The 20853-nt window shown below is 36.0% G+C and overlaps 1 protein-coding gene across 7 annotated transcripts in view; it reads left to right on the top strand.

The window, feature by feature from the left end:
* The window catches only part of ADAM28 (ADAM metallopeptidase domain 28), a 54109-nt gene that overhangs the window by 9715 nt on the left and 23541 nt on the right, over positions 1-20853 (top strand). For all 7 annotated transcript variants that reach the window (XR_013995101.1, XM_081076446.1, XM_081076447.1 and 4 more), the window contains exons 4-12: positions 2099-2177; positions 3285-3361; positions 4930-5122; positions 7945-8016; positions 8907-8978; positions 13701-13870; positions 17027-17111; positions 18403-18533; positions 19557-19734. Coding sequence is in view for 6 of the 7 variants with exons in the window: in XM_081076446.1 (XP_080932572.1) it covers positions 2099-2177; positions 3285-3361; positions 4930-5122; positions 7945-8016; positions 8907-8978; positions 13701-13870; positions 17027-17111; positions 18403-18533; positions 19557-19734 (1057 nt within the window). In the remaining variant the exon portion in view is untranslated. The remainder of the gene's footprint in view (positions 1-2098; positions 2178-3284; positions 3362-4929; positions 5123-7944; positions 8017-8906; positions 8979-13700; positions 13871-17026; positions 17112-18402; positions 18534-19556; positions 19735-20853) is intronic.

The following is a 20853-nucleotide window of genomic DNA, read 5'->3' as shown; positions in this document are numbered from 1 at the left end:
AAAAATGGGTAGAGGACCTGAACAGGCATTTTTCCAAAGAGGACATACAGATGGCTAATAGACATATGAAAAGATGCTCAACATCACTAACCATCAGATAAATACAAATTAAAACCACATTGAGATATCACCTCACATCTGTTAGAATGGCTCTCATCAATAAATCAACAAACAAGTGCTGGCGAGGATGTGGAGAAAAGGGAACCCTCATGCACTGTTGGTGGGATTGCAAATTGGTGCAGTCACTATGGAAAACATTATGAAAGTTCCTCAAAAATTAAAAATAGAAATACCTTATGACCCAGCAATTCAACTTCTTTGGATTCCATAGAAATCCAAAACAGTAATTCAAAAAGATATGTGCACCCCTGTGTTCACTGCAACATTATTCATAATAGCCAAGATATGAAAGCAACCGAAATGCCCATCAATAGACAACTGGATAAAGAAGATGTGGCAAATATATGTGTGTATGTGTGTGTGTGTGTGTGTGTGTGTGTGTATATATATATATATATAAATGAAATAAGTCAGACTGAGGAAGACAAACACTATGTGATCGCACTTATATGTGGAATCTAAAGTACAAAACAAACAAACAAAACAGACTCATAAATACAGAGAACATATTGATGGTTGCCAAACTAGGGGAGCTGGGTGAAAAAAGGTGAAGAAATGAAGAAGTACAAATGGGTAGTTACAACATAGTTATGGGGATGGAAAGAACAACACAGAAAATACAGACAATAAGAATGTAATGAATGTAATGAAAATATAGACAATAAGAATGGTGCCAGCTGACTTAACAGGGGAATCACTTTATAAATTATATAAATGTCCAACCACTAAACTGTACACCTGAAACTAATATAAAATAATATTGAATGTCAACTATAATTGAAAAAAGGAAAGATTAGATATTAAAACAATTTGCAAACATTTTCTTAAAAAAGAAAAAGAAAAAGAAAAGGAGACATATATAAAGTTAAATCCACTGAAGGGCCAAAGAACAAATCAGTGGTAAAACCAGAACTGAGACCTTCTGATCCTAACACCAATGCCTTTTCTGTGCAGCTATCCCCTAACCTGTCTATTTTTCTCCTACATCACATTGCGCTCTTATTCCTTCATACCCTTCATCCCATTCATTGAAATTCAACATCTCTTTTCAAATTTCGCTGCTTCAACTCTCACCCAGATATTGACCATCCTATATCTAGACTACTTCAAAAGCAGTTTTTCGTAATTCTTTGCTTTAAAACTTTTTTAATCCCTAAATTGTTCTATAAAGGACAGCAAGATAGACAAATAGATTATCATGTCTTGCAAAATATCACAGCTGACGAGTTTGGAAACAGTGTGATATCATGGAACTAATACATGCTTTGGTTCAAGGCAGACCTAGATATGGTCCTGTACCACTCAAATTATTTACTCTCATCTGGAAAATAAGAAGAGTGATATTTACCTTGTAGGATTGTTGAAGAGATTATGTTAAATGATTCACATGACATGTCTAACCCAGTGGCCTGTATAGAGCTAGCATTTAATACATCTTAGTCACTATCTTTTCTCTTTTCCCTGATTATTTAAAATACATATTCAGGCTCCTCTTTTCTGGCATGATAATTGAAAGAATTTTAAGAAGCTCAGTGGAAATGCTAAAAGGGCTCTAGTTACCAAATGCAAGTCAATTTCTACTAAACTCTTCGCTGCTACAGTTGTTAATAGTCACTGGTACTGAAAGGGCCGGGTGGAAATGCAGTTATCCTAAACTGATGAGGAACATTACTTTTCTGATAATTTTTATCAACTTTCCCCTTCTCAGTTCCATTTGATTCTCAAATCTCTCCTCAGACAAGTCTGCAAAGTCTGATGACAAAGCAGACATTGTTCCACATTCATCAGGAATGTCCTTGTCTCTCTCAGTCTTTCCATTTTAAGCATCCCTTTCATGCTTGGACTTGTTTTGAGGGGTTAGGAGAAGGAATTTAGGAGTAAAAACGTTTCTGCACAACCAGTGGAAGCTCGCGCTTTGATCACTGGACTTTGCAATTAACATGAATAACCATGACCTTTTTATTTCCCCCGCCTCCAGGGATCTCCTTGCACCAGACTACACAGAAACACATTATAATTCCACTGGAAAGGAGGTCACCACTAGCCCACAGATCATGGTAAAACAGAATATTCTAGATTCATTGTTAATTGAGGTATGACTGACGCACCCAAATGCAGTGTGATTTCCAGACAATTGTGAAAGGGAAATAGCATTTATAGCATTCGTGCTTTATTCAGTAGTAGTAATTTCTTAATTGGTCTTTCATCATTTGTACAGTTTGGCAAGAACAGAGTCATTCCTTGACAACCACAGTAACCCTTTCCAGCCTTCAAATGCTCCCTGGAGGATGCACAGAAGGGACCTCTTATTTTCATTAGAAGAGTGAAAAATTAAATACACCTGGTGTTCTTAGTTAATCTCTAGATCATGCAGTCTCTCAAACTCTAGACATTTCCTCAATGGTAGAATTGTAGAATTCTATGTTTTCTTTAAATAATTTCCACTCTTGACTCTTATTCAGAGTAGGTGACAGTGTGAAGTAACACGAGTGTTTTTTTTTTATCATTGCCATCTTTTGTGAGCTGCGTTTTTTATTGGAAGGCCTTCACACATTCTCGTCTATAGCAATGGCACAGAGGTTTACATAGGCCAATAGCTCATCTGTCCCAAAGGAGAAAAGTGTGCTTGATTAAGTCCTCCCACATGAAAAAAGGTTAGGATTGGGCATTTTGGTCCAAAGGGAGGCAGGGGTTACTGTACTACTCCAGTTAGTCTGGTGAGACTCTCAGATAAATTAAGAAATAACAGAATAATCTTAATAACACATTCACTGGAAAATACTCACAGGTGTTAGAAAAAAATAATAGCAATCAATTAAGGAAAAGAATGAATGTGTGATGTTTTGGGATCTCAGGTTTTAAACGTACATTTATAAGTTTGTTTTTTCCAGACTGTATACTCCCTGTTATCCTTTTTCTGCAACACCAACATTTACGCCATTTAGTTAACGCTCTCTAAGTATTTGGGATCATGAGCTAAATAATATAGATTTTTAACCATAAAAAAACAATTTTTTTTCATATCTCCGAGTTGACTGTTATTCAGCATAAAATAATTCAAAAACATTATAGACCCTGTTTTAAGATTTCAAATTTAAATTTAGCAAGGGGTCTGAAAATCACATACACCTTTCCTTATAAAACCCCTTTTCTCTTTTCTTCAGGATCACTGTTATTACCAAGGACATGTCATTGATGAAAAAGTTTCGGAAGCTAGCATCAGCACATGTAGGGGTCTAAGGTAAGACTTCTTGAATGGTCTGTATGTACCTGTGGTGATGATGATGTGTGGGTTTTAATAAACCTGAAGAATATCACATATAACTAACTTTAGTATAGTTAGGAAAATTCTAAGGGCTCAAAAATTTTGAAATTTGAAGGAAACATGACTTCTGTTGATAGTAGTTTATCAATTACACATCTGAATTGCTTATAGAGTTGCTTTTGTTTGTTTGCTTGCTTCTTTTGAGCCCCAATTTTAAAGTCAGAATCTTTAGGGATTGGGAGCTCCTCTCCACCTTCTCTCTTCACTCTAAAATCTCTAGCTGTCCTATCCATACCTGTGATATTCATTTCTTTTTCTGTGTTAAGGAGTCCTCATATATCTGTCTATAGTAAGATATCTTCTGATACTCAGCTTTGGTTACCTAATCCTCTTATATATCTCCATATCTAGATATCTTAATGAAGTCTGAATCTTAATATACCTCCAATCAAACTAATAGTTGTATCCCAAATCTGGTATTTCCCCTATTTCAATGAATAGTATAATCAACCGGCCACTTGCCAGTCCAGAAACCTAGGTTTCTTGATGACTTATTGCCTCTCGACTACCCCTTTTCAATCCATTATCAAGCCTTATTGATTATATGTTCTAAATATTTCCTGAGATGGTTCACTACATTTTCTCATTCTAGTCCAAACTACCATGATCTTCATGTAGACCATTGTAATGAACCATCTAACTTATCTTCTCACATCCACTCTTGTCTTCTAATTCTATGAATACTTAATCCAGTCTCCCTATTATGTATTCTTGTGCTTTTTATTCTTAACAGTGATCTGCTGTAACTATATATATATTACATATATGTCATAGACAGACAGATAGATATAATCCACGTCTATCTTCTTCATTTGAATGTAAGCTCTATGATAGGAGAGACCATGACTTTTCTTTTTTACCATCTGCCTGTATTCCAATGCCTAACAAATATTGGGTTCTCTCTAAATATTGGTTGAATGAATCTTAGCTCAGCTCACAGTATCAGCAGAGAGAAGTGAGATGAAATCGGTATTATTTATTGATCATGTGCTTTATATATTATCTCCTTCAATCTTTACAACCATCCTATTAGGTAGATATTGTTATTTCTATTTACAGACAGAGAAACTGAAGCTATGTGAGTTTAAGTAATTTACCATGGTATCACAGCTAGTAAGTGATAGACCCAGAATTTTAACCCTTATCTATAAGACTCCAAAATCTCTTTCATTTTCAGTGCATCTTTAGAGCGGACAAGGTATGAGGATTTGAAGAACAGTGGATTGAGAGTCAGGAAATTTCATTCTGTGCCAGTTCTGACCTAGGTTATCTATATGACATTGTAGTAGTCACTTCTCCCCAATAGGTCCCGTTTATTCCTAATGAAAACAAGCTTAGGTCTCTCTAAGGGGGTCTTCAGCTGTAATGTTACACTGTATTCTATTGCCATGAGCATGGAATGTTTTGGCATTGTTAACTGTTTAGACTCTCTATGTCATATGCAGGAATATTTTTTAAGAAGCCTGGATTCTCATGTTTTTCAGGGGCTACTTCAGTCAGGGGGATGAAAGGTACTTCATTGAGCCTTTAGGCCTCACAAACCACGATGAACAGGAACACGTGCTCCTCAAGCATGATCCCGATGAAAAGAAGGCTAACAGTACCTGTGGGATGGATGACATGTTGTGGGCACACGGATCTTGGCAGAATATGGCCCCACCTGCCACCAGTCTGGTTGTATGCATATCTTTGGTTTTTATTTGTAATGCTGTCTGTATGCTGTCCTGGCTGATCTGGGTTCCAGTCTGAGCAGCTGCAATTGGATGAAACTTTTTAGTCATTGCTGACATTAGCAGATGTTAGAGACATTAAAACCTTGTTGTACATAGATTTATTTAATAAGTACTTATGGGTTAACTATTATTAACAATAATATTCAAGGGCTGAAAAGAAGCATGAGGCTTGCCCTCTAGGAGCAGGCAACTTGTACAATACAATATTAACAAAAGTGTAAGGTATTATTACTACTTTGCGATACCATATCGTGCTGTGTTCGTGAATGAACTCATTCAACAAATTTTTAAGTACTGCCATAGGTTCTGAGGATATAGCAGTAAGCAAAATAAATATAGAATCTGCCCACAGGAACTTAGAATATTCTTTCATGTATGGAATTAAGCTTCTGGTTACAGAAGTATCATGTCTTCCAAATGTTCTTAGGATCCATATGTACTGGGAGAATTGGTCTGGATAAAAGAAAATCTCTGTTAGATTTGATTTGCTGTGGGTGTAAATTCTAGCAGCGATATGATATCTAAGAACCCAGAAGAACTACTTCTAGATATGTGTTCCTACGAATGTCGGTCTCCTGGTTTAGCTGGTACAGACCTCCTATCTCTCTGTCTCAGTTCCTTGCTGATCACATATAAATAGCCGTGCTTCCACAACATCTATTGTTTTGGTTTTCCTCCTACCTGACTAGTACTATTCCCCAGTTCCTCTATTGTTATCCCTTCTCTGGTTGACCAGAGGCCCTCAGAAAGCTCAGTCCTGGGTTCCGTTCTTTGCTTTATCTATATATTCTTCTCTAGGTAACCTTATCTTGTACTATGCTTTATTTGAATAGGAACCCTGTGCTAATTACTATCAAATGTATATCTCCAACTTTGGATTCTCCTCTAACGACCAGACTATTATAATTAACTACCTACTTCATGCATCTATTTGAGTGTTTAATAGACATGTGGTCAAAATAGAACTACCAATTTCTAAACCCTAAACGAAATCTGCTTCTCCCTCATTCTCCCCTTTCTCCACTAACAATACAACCAATCATCATTTCTCAAGCCCAAATCTGGAAATTATCCGATTCCTCTTTCCTTCATATCTTCTCATATGGATTTGTTAGCAAGTGCCCCCATATATTCCAGATATTTCATTTTGTTCCTTCTTCCCAACTACCACAGGTACCATCCATCCCACAGTAACCATGGAAGCAGCCTCGACCTGACTTTCCCACTCTCATTCCTGCCAGTAGAATCCACTCTCCACACAGTATATTGCCAGAGTGATTCTTTTATTCTAAATCACATCATGTCACTTTTTTTGTTTAAAGTTCTCTAATGGCTTCTCATTGCATTTAGTACAAAATCTAAAAAAAAAACTGACCATGAGTTACATGGTTAGGGCCCCTGTATGATTAGGGCCCCACTTATCTCTCTAATCTCCTGCCATCCTCTACTCCCCACCCGCTGACCTGCCATATTATGTTCTGACAAACACAAACATTCTCTGTGCTTAAACATGCCAATATCAATTCACCTTGGAGTCTTTCTGTTCATTTTTTTTCCTTTGCTGGAATTATTTTCCAATTTATCTTCCCTTGCCTGGCGTCTCATTTTCATTAATGTGTCAGCTTCAGGGCCAACTCTTTAGAGCTTTCCCTAACCATCTGTTCTAAAATGACTACCTTGTCACTCAGTACCACATTGCTCCATTTAATCTTCTGCATAGCACTAATTCCCATCTGATATGTCTATGTTTATTTGTCTACTGTGAATTCCTGAAGCACATAGACCATGTCGATTTCACTGCTGTATTCCTATGGCTGAGAGCACTGCTGGTGCTTAGTAAGTGTCAACAAATACGAGGGGTGCCAAAAAAAATGTATACACATGACTTATATTCATCTTTTGTTATCGGTATACATTGAGTATTAACATTTTTAATACAGTTTTTTTCCTTTCTTAAAATGTTACACATTTTTTGGCACCCTCTGTATGTTGCTCCCATGGAGGGTGGAGGTAAGTACATATCTCATTAGTTAGTACCTACAAATCTACTTTCAGTAATCTATTCTTGTTAATGGAAGCTTATTTACCTGTTAAAAGATAAGCACTTCTGGAAATGCAGCATAATAAACTTTGATGGCTTATTATTTAGTACAAATAATGTGTCTGCTATTTTTCAATGGAAGAATCCACTATGAAACCTCTTTTTAATTGTTGTTTTATTTCGTTTCATAAGAGAAAGGAACAGAAAATAGGGGAGATTGGAATGTGGGAAAGAGCTCTAGTTCAGTTTGAGAAGAAAAGAACAGATTAAGTTCCATTGTAGCTCTCTGCATTTCACCAATAGTAAAGGAGTGGGTCTTCACTGGATAGGAATAAAAGGATAGTAAACAAATAAAGAAAAACAACAATAAGAGGATACTGAAGTCAAACTTTGTCTATTTAACTTCAGGATAGTGGAAGACGTCCACTGTTTAAAAATTCTGAAGACTTGGGTTTTAATCCCCACGCTCCTATTAATTAGTTGTGTAATCATTTAAAATCTTTGGTAAAATAAAGGGATCAGACTAGTATTGTATTGAGGGCTCTTAGCTCTGATCTTATCTATAGATGATTCTGGCTGATTAGATTTTAAAGTGGTAATATTGTCTTTCTTTATTCACAGATATCAACAATTGTTTTTTCATAAAATTGCACATTTAAATAAAAGAATGACTCGTGTAGAGAAAGATGTTGTCTTAGTAATTTTTCTTTTAATATTTATTACAGAAATCAAAATCCCGGAAGGTTTGGGAACATAAGAAATACATAGAATACTATTTGGTCCTGGATAATGGTGAGGTAATTATATCAGATAAATGTGTCTTTTAAAATCCCCTTTTACGTAAATTTATCGTGTGAGATATGAAATATATGGATCAGTTTGGAAAAATCATAAATATTAGCTATTCTTTTTTACAATGTGTTCTGAACCTAAGAAAATGTATAATTAGACCGATATGATTTCTTCTTTTCAGGAATATACACCTTACATGACATGTATAAAGTGAATTTTTTGCACTACAATTCTCCTTTCTTATTGCCTTAAGAGCTCCAAACTTAATTTCCAATTAAATTCCTTTGTCATTTTGCCTTCTTTTATGTATTTAAATCATTGGTAAATCAGAATTTATGCTCATCAGGGAGTGGTGAATATAAAAAAAAACAACTTATGAATAGAATCTTACGAAAAAGGTAATTTTTTAGTAATGTTCATCATTTATCTTTTATAAAAATGTATTTTCATCTATTGAGTGTTCTAAACCGGAGGTCCACATCTGTGACCTCCAAAGGAAAAATTCAGTGCTATGATAATGAGTAAATTATTTAGTTCAGGCCCTAAAGCTTTGGCCTCTTTTATTGTATTAAGTTTATTTGCTGTTGTGTATTTTTAAATGAAAAACTTAGGAAATGAAATCATGATATTTTACTAAAAATACATTTAGAATAATTCCTTAGAGCTTTATACTGAGTTAGTACTTCAGGGAACAAAACAGCATCTCTACCCTGAAAATTCTTTAATTTAACTAGAGAAATAGGAGGCACTTTGTTTCTCACTTTTAAGTGTTAACTTTTATAACTGGTCATGCATTATAACCACTGATAGTAAAATAAAATGAAGTTGCCTTGTTTATTTCCCGTTATATTCATTTTTATCAATGCTCATATTTTGTCTTGGTCATTTTTTTTAGTTTAAAAAATACAATCAAGATCCAGAGGAAATAAGAAAGAGGGTGTTTGAGATGGCCAATTACATCAACATGGTATGATGCATTTTATTAAATGTATTTTTAACAATTTGCTAGGTGGTGCCATTGGTGTTTCTATGAATGCGCATGGAGCAGGAAAGGAAAATCAATACTGCTAAGACTACAACTGCTGACAGGCTCTCGAAGGGTGACCCCGACTTTTGCTACTTAATTAAATATGAATATTACGTGAGAAAGATTTTTCTCACCCACTTGCCACACTATTCACAGATCCATAAAGGTATAAAATGTGGTTTTGTTGGCAAGATTTTTGTTTTTCTAAAGCTAAGTAAGAAATTGAAGCTGAATAATACTGGATGTCAACTATAATTTAATACATATAGTCACAGGATGTGGAGTAAGCATAGGGAATAGAGTCAATGGAATGGTGACAGCTGTATACGATGTCAGAGAAGTAGTAGATTGGGGGTATCACTTTGTGAGGGGTGTACCTATCTAGCTATTACATGGTTTTGGATACTTGAAACTAATAATAATAAAAAAGGATTCAAACAAAAACATAAAAAAATAAAATACTAACAAACTTGTCTCCATAGAAAGCCAGTCGAAGGAAGAAAACAGAAAACAAACAAAATAAGCCAAGCTCTGGCACAGTGGCATTATTTATTATCTTATTTAATCCTCAAAAAAACCCTAAGATGTTGTTAACCCAATTTATAGTTAAAAAGATGAGATGCTGAGAAGCAAAGTAACTTGTGTAAAATCACAAAGTTAGGAAATGGTAGGGGTAAGATTTGAACTTAGATTCGTCGGATTTCAAGACCACTTTTATTGTACAATTGTTGAGTCTTTTCTTTCAGCTTGATTTTTATCATCTAATTTCCAAACTCTTTCAAAAATGTTTCTACATCCCTTCTATTTAAATCTTTTTCTTCCCCCTGCAGTTTGCTCTTTTTGGCTTTATTTAAGAAGCAAGTTAATGTTTACATGACATTGAACTTCAAAGCTCAGGCAATAAAGGGGAACATAGAGTGAAAAAGAAAAACAGTTTATGTTTGCCATTTCCTTGATTTTCTTTGCCTTGTGGAGAGCTCCAGAGGGCATCAGGACACAGACATTAGTTTCTTGCTGTTTGAACATATAGTTAGCTTATGTTGAAATGCATGAGTTATTTTGTGGTGTCCTGCAAATCTTCTAAGGATAGAAAGAAAATGAAAGTGGATTCCATGACTAAGGTCATATCTTGTCTTCTCACCACAAAGATCACGCTCACTCTTCTTAAGGAAACCCAAGAACTGGCCGTATTTATTGAGCATCTACTCTGTGACAGATACTTTTCTGGATTACAGAAATAATGTGGAGGAACAAAACTGAGAAATAGCCTTTCCTTCAAGGAGTTTACATTTTTGTTCAAGTGGACAAACATAAACACATCAAATAATGAGGACATAGAATGGTGAAAAGTGCTCTAAAGAAAAATAAAGCAGGGAAGGAGGGAGGGAGGGGATGGAGGGAGGGAGGGAGGGAGGGAGAGAGAGAGAGAGAGAGAGAGAGAGAGAGAGAGAGAGAGAGAGAGAGATTCATTTTGGGTCCTATATTAAACAGCGAAGGCCACTCTAATATGACATTTGAGTGGAGACCTAAAGGAAGGGAGAGAAGTGTCTGATCCTAAAGAAGGGTGTTCAAAGCTGAGCAAAGAACCTGAGGGCAGAACCTAACATGTCATGTTTGAGGAACCACAGGAAGGTTATTGTGGCTGGAAAATAATAAGACTTTCCCAAGGTGGGAACTGATGACATCTGACAGGTAGCAGTGGCCAAAACCTGAAGGCCCTGATGAGCCTATGTGAAGACTGTTATTCTTCATTAGTGAGGAGTCCATTGGAGAACCTTCAGATGAGTGTTCTTAGAAGATTCTCTTGCCCATTATATTGAAAATAAACTGAGGGAAAGCAAGGGTGGAAATAAGAGCAGATAGGGAAATTCTGCCATAACGCAGGACAAGAAATAATGATGGTTTGAGAAAAAGCAGTGATAGTAGATCTGTTGATAATTGGTGATTTCTGGATAGAGTCAGCAGGGGTTGTGAGGTGAGTGGGAGATGGGAAGTATAAGAAAAAGAGAGGAGTCAAGTGACATTAAAGGTTTTGACCTAAACAACTTCAGGAATGAGGAAATATGGTAGGGAAAGGTTACTTAGAGGAAAGATTGTGCTTTCCATTTTGGACACATTAAGTTTAGGATATCATTTTGGTAAAGATTTCCAGATGGGAATGCTGGATATACAAAATTGCAAGATCTGAGCAGAGATATAAATCTATTAAGTCTTCAGTATATATAGATAGCATAACACATGAGTCAGCAAACTATAGCATGCTGGCCAAATCTGGCCTGCTGCATTTTTACAAAACAGAGTTTTGTTGAAACAGAGCCACCCCCATTGATTTACACACTGTCTATGGCTATTTTCCTGCTCAATGCCAGGGGTGGTGAGTAGTTGCAACCAGGACCACCCGACCTCAACCTTAAAATATTTTTTATCTGGACTTTTATAGAAAATAATTACCAACCCTGGTGTAAGATCACCAAGGGAATTGGTGTAGATAAGTAGAAAAGAGACCTGAAGATAGATCCTTGAAGTACTTTGAGGAGAGATCAGAGTGGAGGAGAAACTGACAGAGATCAAGAAGGAGGGACAGACAGTTAGGTAGGAGGAAAACCAGGAGAGAGTGTTGTTCCAGAAGCTACTTGGACCAAAAATCTATCAAAAGAAAAAATGGTCAATGGTTTTAGATGCTCTGAGCACTGAGGATTGGCCATTGGATTAACAAAGCAGAAACTCATAGTCATCCAGATGAAGCAAGTTTCTGTGGAATATAAGAGTAAAAGCACGATTAGAGTGAGTGCAGAGAGAATGAGAGAAGCAGAATTAGAGAGAGTAAATGCAGAAAATTCTTCCCAGAAGTTTTGCTATAAACGGGAGCAGAGCAATGGAGCATAAATTAGATGGGGAAGGGTCACAAAGAGAAATTCTTTCCCCATCCACTGCTCCCCGCCAAGATGGATCATCCTTTTTTTGCTGCTGATGGGAACATTTCCATGGAAGGCTAAGCACTGACAACATAAGGGAGTTGGGAAAATCGCTGGAATAATCCCTTTTATTTGGGGAGAGATAGGAGATGGAGTGCGTGAGTAGAGCAATCGGCCTTACGCTCACAGACCATTCATGCAGATGGTAAGAACTGAGAAGCACAGGTTGTTTGAACAAGTGTAGGCCAGTGGGTAGATGGGTGGTAGGAGCTTATGGAAGTTTTCTTCAGTTCGCTTTTATATTCTCAGTGAATTTGGAAGCAAGGGCATCTGCTTTAAAGTGAAAATTTAAAATAAATTGTCAGAATTTCTAAGAAAGAGGAGTGGATAAAATATCAAAAAAAGGTGCAAAGATGGAGTGGATTTTGGAAATGCAGGTGGTTTGCTGGAGAGGGGTAACAGTCACATGGGTTAGTAGTCATGGCTTCAAAGTGGAAGCAGTCAGCAGAACGTGCTTTCCCCCATCCGTGTCCTGGGGCATGGTGGAGGAGAGGCATAGTGGGGAGTTACTTTTAACCAGGATTAGAGTTTTGTCAGGTGAATAAAATAAAACGAGAAAGGGATACAAAAATTGAGGGAATAATAAAGGGGAGGATTTTAATCTGGTTAGATTTTAACTTCTCTTTTGGTGATAATTGCATTCCTCAATGCTTTTATTATTTTCCAAACTACTTTAAAAAACAAACAAACAATAATTTCTTTGGGTTTCTCAGCAAAAAGTTGCCCCATGAGAAAGCCTGTCCCTATACAGGTTTGTTTTTTTTTTCCCGGCTTCACTGAGATATAATTCGTGTATAACAAATGTTGTATAAATTCAACGTGTTCAATGTTTTGCTTTGATACACTTATGTATTGCAAAATGATTACCACCGCAGGTTAGGAAACACCACCACCATGTCCCAGAATTGCCATTTCTTTTTTCTGGTGAGAACGTTTAAGATCTACTCTTGGCAATTTTTGAGTATATTATGTAATATAGTATTAGTAACTATAGTTACCATACTGTACATTTGATCCCCAGGATTTATTTGTCTTATAACTGGAAGTTTTACCCTTTGACCAACACTGTGCAGTTTTATAAACTGTAGTAGCTATTTAAGATTTTATCTTTAGAGTAAGCATATTGTCTGTCTCATAAGCTTAACTTGTGATTTGTAAAGGTTATTTTATGGGCATTACAGATTATTTGGTTCAGCCTGGGTTTAAGAATTAGAGCACCGTGTACTTTATTGTCACTTACAGATGCAGTACTTTTTTACATAGCATGTTTCTTTTCTAATATCCAAAGCAATACCAAGTCAGCCTTGCTAACTCTGAAAAACTATGACTCTAATAATTTTACAAAGTTATTGAGTAAGTATTTTAAAAATAAAGTAATAATAATGAGCTACTAACAGAATATTATACTATTTCTTGAGATACAAACAGGAAAAATTTGTCTCAATAGGACCTTTGCTCTAAATAAAGGAATTTACAGACCTGAACTATCTAACTATCTAACACATCTTGTCTAAGAATGGAGATGCTAGCATCTGCAAAAAGAGATGATAATTTCACAAGTATGTCTGAAAAGAAGGTTTTTACAGTGGTGTTTTATATAAGTGTGAAAATCTAAAGTCCATTAAAATATTAACTGATAATATCACCATTCTGAGTCATTGCTTTGCCATTTATTCTCTTTGGACAGCTTTATAAAAAGCTCAATACTCACGTGGCCCTAGTTGGCATAGAAATCTGGAATGATGAGGATAAGATAAAGATAACTCCAAATGCAAGCTTCACCTTGGAAAACTTTTCCATATGGAGGGGGAACGTCCTCCGAAGAAGAAAGCATCATGACATTGCTCAGTTAATCACGTATGTATAAAGACCTTTCTACGGTCTTTAGTATAGAAACTTTTCAAAGCCTGGGCAAGGCAAGTGGTATCTCTGGGTGTAGGGTAAGAGGAAGTGGCTTACATATAGAAATTGAAATGTTTAAAAAGTACTCATTTGGATCTTATGTTGAATATGCTCTTACTTCTTTTTTTAATTAAAGTTTATTGGGGGTGACAATGGGTAGTAAAGTTACATAGGTTTTAAGTGTACAATTCTGTATTACATCATCTATATATCACATTGTGTGTTCACCACAGAGTCATTTCTCCTTTCGTCACCACATATTTGATCCTGTTTACCCTCATACTTTTGATCCAAGTATTTCTTTTTCTTTCTTTTTTAAAGAGCAGCTAATAATTTAGCAATGATTCATAAGAAGTTTGTCTGTTTTCATTGGCTGTACAGAAAGGACAGACAGGTTTAGAGAATGGCAAGAGAGATTTAGATTAGCTTTAAGCACTACTCAGTTCAAACATCTAGGAGAGAAAAAAAATAGAATATGATAGTTACATACCTCTACCATCCTGCTGAAATAACAAACTAAAAAAAAAAAAGATGGGAAATAAATCTGATATCTGTAAATCACACAATATTGCTGAGTCTATGCTTCAAAAGACATCGAGGAAAATCTGCCACTGGGATCGGATAGAAGGAAGTAGCAAGAAGTGACTAGAAATTGTTTGAGTTTCACTTCCTAAGAAAACTGTGGTTGTCATGGGAAATAATGGACTAGGTCCTGTCAGAATTAATTAATATTATTTGCTGGTTATCTATTACTGCATAATAAATCTGTCCACAATTTCTTGACTTAAACTAAATCTTCTTCGCTTATATGGCTGGTGCCTTGCCTGGTCTGAATGTACAGCTTTTCATGTGGCTAACTTGGACTTACTCCAACATGACAGTCCCAGGGTTTTGGACATTTTATAAGGTGACTAGCTTCCCCTAGAAGACACATTCTAAGAGGCCCAGGAGAAAGCTTTAAAGCTTCTTAGAAATCACAGTGTCACCTCTGGTATATTCTGTTGGTCAAGAGCAAGTCATAGACCTATCCAGATTCAAGGGAAGGCACTACCCAGGACACGAATACTGCCAGATTGGCTCATTGGGAGTTATCTGTAAAGAATGCTGCAGCAGTTCCTTAATTTGCAAAGGTGAGTTCCAGACCCAAGGGCCCATCACAGGACTGAGCTCATTTTTTGGAGAGGTTTAGTGATTTTTCAAGGTCTCATAGCTACTAAATAGTAAGGAAATCCAACTCTTACTAGACTGGTTCCACAGCCATGCTCCAATTGTAGTGTATGTGGAGTATATGTGGAGTATATGTATATGTATATGTAGTGTATGTAGTATATGTGGAGTAACAGGGTAGAGAGATACAAATTATAGAGATGATAGATGTATACGTAAAAAAATGGCAATCCAATCCACTATCAAGAGTAAATTTTCTGAATAGACCAAAATAAACAGGATAAAAACACTTAAAAGATATGATGGGAAGAAATAATTGTCCTTATACTTGTACATTGAAAATTTTACATTTACCTGACAAATTAACAAAAAAATACCTCTACCGAGGCATAACCAGGTAGGAACCTTACAGTCCAAATACATGCTACCTACTAAAAAGAGGAACCAAACTAGATAACTCTGTAATGGGGGAAGATTTCATTCTTTATAAATGAACTGGTAGTAAGAATGGAACTCAAACAAATGGAGACTTAAGTATAAATAATTTTGGAATATGATTTTAAAAGAATATGTAAATGCCATACATCTTTAAATTATCATATATGATACAAATTATCATTTCAAAATAATGGATATCCTAAAACTACACCGTGAATCGAAAGTGGGAAGAAGTTATTTCCTCATTTTGCATGGCAAAATCAATGTACTTCATTCTATATGTTGATAAGTGGGACAATACAGATTCAATTTTTTATGTAAATACATCTACTAAGGGAATTTTAAAAATTTCTGGAGACAAACCAGGACCAGGATCTTGAACAGAGAGCTGAAGAATGATAACAAGGAAAGAACATGGAATCATTACAATTCGAAAGAAAAACTAAGTGAAACAAAAGCAAGGAAAGAAATTAAAAATTACTAACACCAAACATATCATCTCTCTAAATAAATGCATATGGTTCAAATTCCTCTTCAATAGGACAAATATTTTAATTAACATAAATGCTTCATTAACACAAATACTTTCAGAATGGGCCCAGACTCCAAATGGTACTATAGCTAAAACAGTGCTAAAAGAAAACAAAAGTAAATGGATATAAAAGTATATGAGAAAAATATAAAATATAAATTAAAAAAGCATATGTGGCAATACTAATAGCAACATTATATATAAAAAATTATATATATGTGTATACATATATATATATATACATACACACACACACACACACACACACACACTTATTAGGACAGAAAAATCTCCCTTTATTTTCTATAAGGGATGAATTCCACAATGAAAAATATAATAACCATGAATGAGATATAAAATATTAAAAGTGATTGATTACATTCAGGTAGTTGGATTTAGGTTACACAACAACCATTGTATAAGAAAAATGCCTCATTCAAATACAAAAACTGAAGGAAATACCAGGGGTGCCAAAAAAAATGTATACAAGTGGGCACTTTGGTCAACATTGCTCAAGAAATAGTTCTCTAGTCAATGGAATTGTAACAGCTATATATGACGTCAGAGGGGTAGACTGAGAGAAGAGAGTTATCACTTTGTGAGGGATGTAAATGTCTAACTATTACATTGTTTTGTACACCTGAAACTGAAAAACACAAAAAGTTCACCGTAATCAGAAGTGTCTGTATGCTGATGGTAACCACTTTAAGCACCTCTTGTCATTGCAGAAGTCAAACGTAACTTGTATCCATTCATCTTTTGTTATCAGTATATATTGAGTATTACAATTTTAATACAGTTTTCCTTTCTCAAAATGTGCATACTTGTTTTTTGATATCCTCTGTATTTAAGAGTGATGATTCACAATGTTTCTCTGCTGACCATTTAGAATTCTGCATGAATTGTCTGTAGAAAATATAGCTTAGAATCATAAATTGTTATATCAATTTCTTTTTTCTTTTTTCTTTTTGCAGGGCAACAGAACTTTCTGGCACGACTGTGGGTCTTGCTTTCATGTTTACAATGTGCTCTCCTTATCATTCTGTTGGCATTGTTCAGGTTTGTTTTGAAGAGGCGCAGTGGGTTCTGAGTTCAAGCCTGTCAGATGCTCTGTTTTCTGAATCTATTGAAAAGATGGTGTACTTTGTCTCCTTTAGTCTCTTGACATGATTAACGTTGAATGTCAAATGTTGAATCAATCTTGCATATGTAGTATAAACCCAGCATGTTCCTAATGTATTATCTTGTTTATGGAGGTTATTCCAGGGGAAAAATACATTTAAGTTATGAAAATAATTATTTAAAGGAAGATACCCTAAATTTGAAGGAACCTCAAATAAGGCAACTGGGAAAGTCTCTACCTACACACATTTCGATTTTTCCTAATTTTTGGTTTGTTTTTGTTCCCATTTGAGGAACTCCGTCTTAATTAATAGCAAGGCTTACCAAATTCATATGAACAGTGTGAAATCATATCGTGAATGGTAGGTATTAACTTCCCATCTTACACAGGTGTTTGGCAGTCTTGTACTGCACCTGATGAATCTCTTTATTTGGTTCTTAGAAATGAAGTAGGTAAGGAAGGGAATCAGGTTTTTGTGGGTGAGTATTATTGGCACATTTCTGTCTCCCTACTGGGAAATTACAAACAGCAATGATTTTCTAGTATTGTTTTATTTCTCTGGATAACTTGGAGCCTCCAGCCCAACACTTCTAATCAGAAACAATCTGGTTTGACCACTAGCTGGACTTCATGCAATGGGGCAAGCCCATAATTGACTGATATCTAGTCTTGGTGGTAATAGAACTGAAAAAAGATACCAATGGTGCTAAAGTTCTAGGTTAAAGAACACTTTAAGGGCCCTATTGGCTAAACATATCAAAGCCCTCCAAATGAATTAGAAGGTCTGTAAAGTAAGACAGTGGGAGGGAGGTGAATCATCCAAAAACACTTCTGATTTCTTATCATTGTTGAGGAAATTTTACCACTATCTCTCATGGCAGAAACCACAAAACCTTTCCTCATTATAAATATTCCTCATTCTCAAGAACAAAGAGCAGGCAATATGCTCTGTGATGGGCATTTGGTAGCAAAGTTGTGAGTGAGTGTGTGTGTGTGTGTGTGTGTGTGTGTGTGTATGTGTGTGTTGGGGGGGCAAGAGAAGCAAGGGGAGAGAAAGGGAGAGGGAGAGGGAGAAGGAGAGAAGAGCACATGGTGGGTAGGGTGAGGAGAGTGAAGCTAAAATCAGTCTCTCTACTCCACTTGGCTACAGTAAAAATATTTAATTACATTCTGGGTGATAATTCAGTTTGCAAACCAGAGGATCTGTTTTCCTACTCTCACCCTTAGGACCACAGTGACAATGTGTTTAGAGTTGCAGGGACAATGGCCCACGAAATGGGCCATAACTTTGGAATGTTTCATGACTCCTATGTCTGCATGTGCCCTTCTACAAAATGTGTGATGGACAAAGCACTAAGGTGAGACTATCCGGGAAGATGCTATTTTCCCTGTTTTTGGTTCTTTCTGGGCTGTGGTACTTTTTTACATCATCTTCAGCGATGTGGTCAAACTTTTAAATGATTAAGTAGCATAGTCATGAATGTGTATATGTATCAAACCACCTTATCCCTCATCAATTTGTAGTATTTTTCATTAACTAAGACATAGTTTAAGCATGCTGTCTCTTTGCTGTTGGGGTGACTTGTCGTTGTATCCTCAATCTACACAAGACCTGGTTTCAGAAAATCATTAGCATTTATCAAATTTTCAATAAGTTCAGATTGGATGGTGATACGAAAAAGTTCTGGGAGAAAAGTCTAAAGAAGAAAGTTCTCACAGGATGGTGAAGAGAGAATCTGCGCAAAGATGACACATTTCTGTCTTGATTTAGGCAAAATTAGCAGGAAATCTCACCTTTACAAATTCCACAATCTCTTTTATGTGTTCATTCTCTCTTTTCCATTTCCCTTTCTCAGCTCACTCAATCTAGGATTAGTCTCCCATGCCCTTCCACAAAATAGCATATGCCTGCATACAACTTGCATATCCGGTGTTATCTTTCCCAGATATTACAGCATTTTTAAACCTCATTTTTATTTGTGGAACGAATAAATCCTGTCAATAAGAATTCCTTTGAAGAAAAGTGAATTCCTAGACATGTAAATAAGTATGATTTTGCCACCTTTAGGACTTTGCAACCAAAATGACCTAAGGCTGAAGAATATTATCTAGATAAGTCCAAAGCATTTTTCTTTTTTTTAAAACAGCAGCCTGGATGCCATATTTTAGAGTATGACCATATTTGCTGATTAAGCTGGAGGTATTTATGTCCACACAAGTGGGCTAATTCAGGCACATTAATGAGCTTATGATTTAGCAGTTCATTAGTCGATTTGGTTTGATCTTTGAGGGCAGCTTTGGGGTATATTATACCCAATGGCTGATGTCCCCTACCTGCTCAGTATGATCTCATTCTCTTTTCTCTTTCCTTGTCTTCACAGTTTCTATATACCTACAGACTTCAGTTCCTGTAGCCGTGTCAGCTATGACAAGTTTTTTGAAGATAAATTATCAAATTGCCTCTCTAATGCTCCATTGCCTACTGATATCATATCTACTCCGATCTGTGGGAACCAGATGGTAGAAATGGGAGAGGACTGTGATTGTGGGACTTCTGAGGTACTACCAAGTCCTTTCTAAAAAAGTCTAGTTTGTTTTTCAATTGCTGAGAAGATAAACTATAAAATGATATAGGGTGGTTCATTACAAAGTTTCATGTTTCTTGTGATTTCTGTACATATCCATTTGTCGATCTTTGTCAGGCCAGCCTTTTGAACAATGACACTGCGTTGCTTAACAGACCTTCTTGAGGACCTATGAAGTCTGTTGTTCATTGCTTATTTTGAAGTACCACTCACCACCTGGGACTTTGTGTACACCTCCCTTCCATTCTATCAGAAGTACTTCACATTTCTCATGTGCCTATGACTTCCTGAGCGGTTACTTTAGAGACAATACTGCGATGGTGCTCAGAGAGTGTAAATAGCTTATCCAAGGTTACTGAGCTGGTACATAAAGGAGTCAATATAGGGATTTAGATCTTTTTTTTTGGCAATCCCGGAACCACCCTGTACTGGGATTTACCACATCTCTTTGCGACTCAGGACTTATTACGATTAGAAGTGTCTGACCTGGTCCCACCCTGTTCACAGGGCCGCCAGGATTCTGAATGGTACCTTTGCCCCCATCTTATGAACAATTAGTATTAATGACATGTCAATCTCTCAGGGGGTCAGTGTCTCAGTAATTGCAAAATAGGATTACAACTTTATTCATTCCATGAGAAAGAGGACTTTTTGCCAGATGACATAAGAATAAGAGTTTTAACCGTAAATGTTGTAATTCTAAATATATCACTCCTCTTTGGGAATCTAAACAGCTACAATCAGGAAGTTGTCTGATTTCTCAGAAACAAGGCAGTGAGTACAAAATGAAATATATTGCTTTACACAGAGTTGAAGAATTAAATGTCGCAATTCAATAAAGAACTGAATTTTTCGAATTATATTTTCAGTTACATGTTTTAGAGATTAAATTTACTACTGGATAGGTACAAAACTGATTAGTTGAACTAATTATGTTTTTTATCTATTTAGATGAATTTTATTTTTTTGAAAAACTCCTTTTTCCTTTTGTTTGCTCTTATATTTTACACAAAATAGATCTTTTTCAATATTACCGTGGGAGACTGGGGGAACTAGAAAATATATTCAATTTTTTTAGACTGTAAGTAGAATT

This window comes from Rhinolophus hipposideros (genome assembly GCF_964194185.1).
Source record: "Rhinolophus hipposideros genome assembly, chromosome: 16".
NCBI lineage: Eukaryota > Metazoa > Chordata > Mammalia > Chiroptera > Rhinolophidae > Rhinolophus > Rhinolophus hipposideros.
The sequence above is the reverse complement of the archived record's forward strand: the minus strand, read 5'-3'. Positions and strand labels throughout refer to the sequence as shown.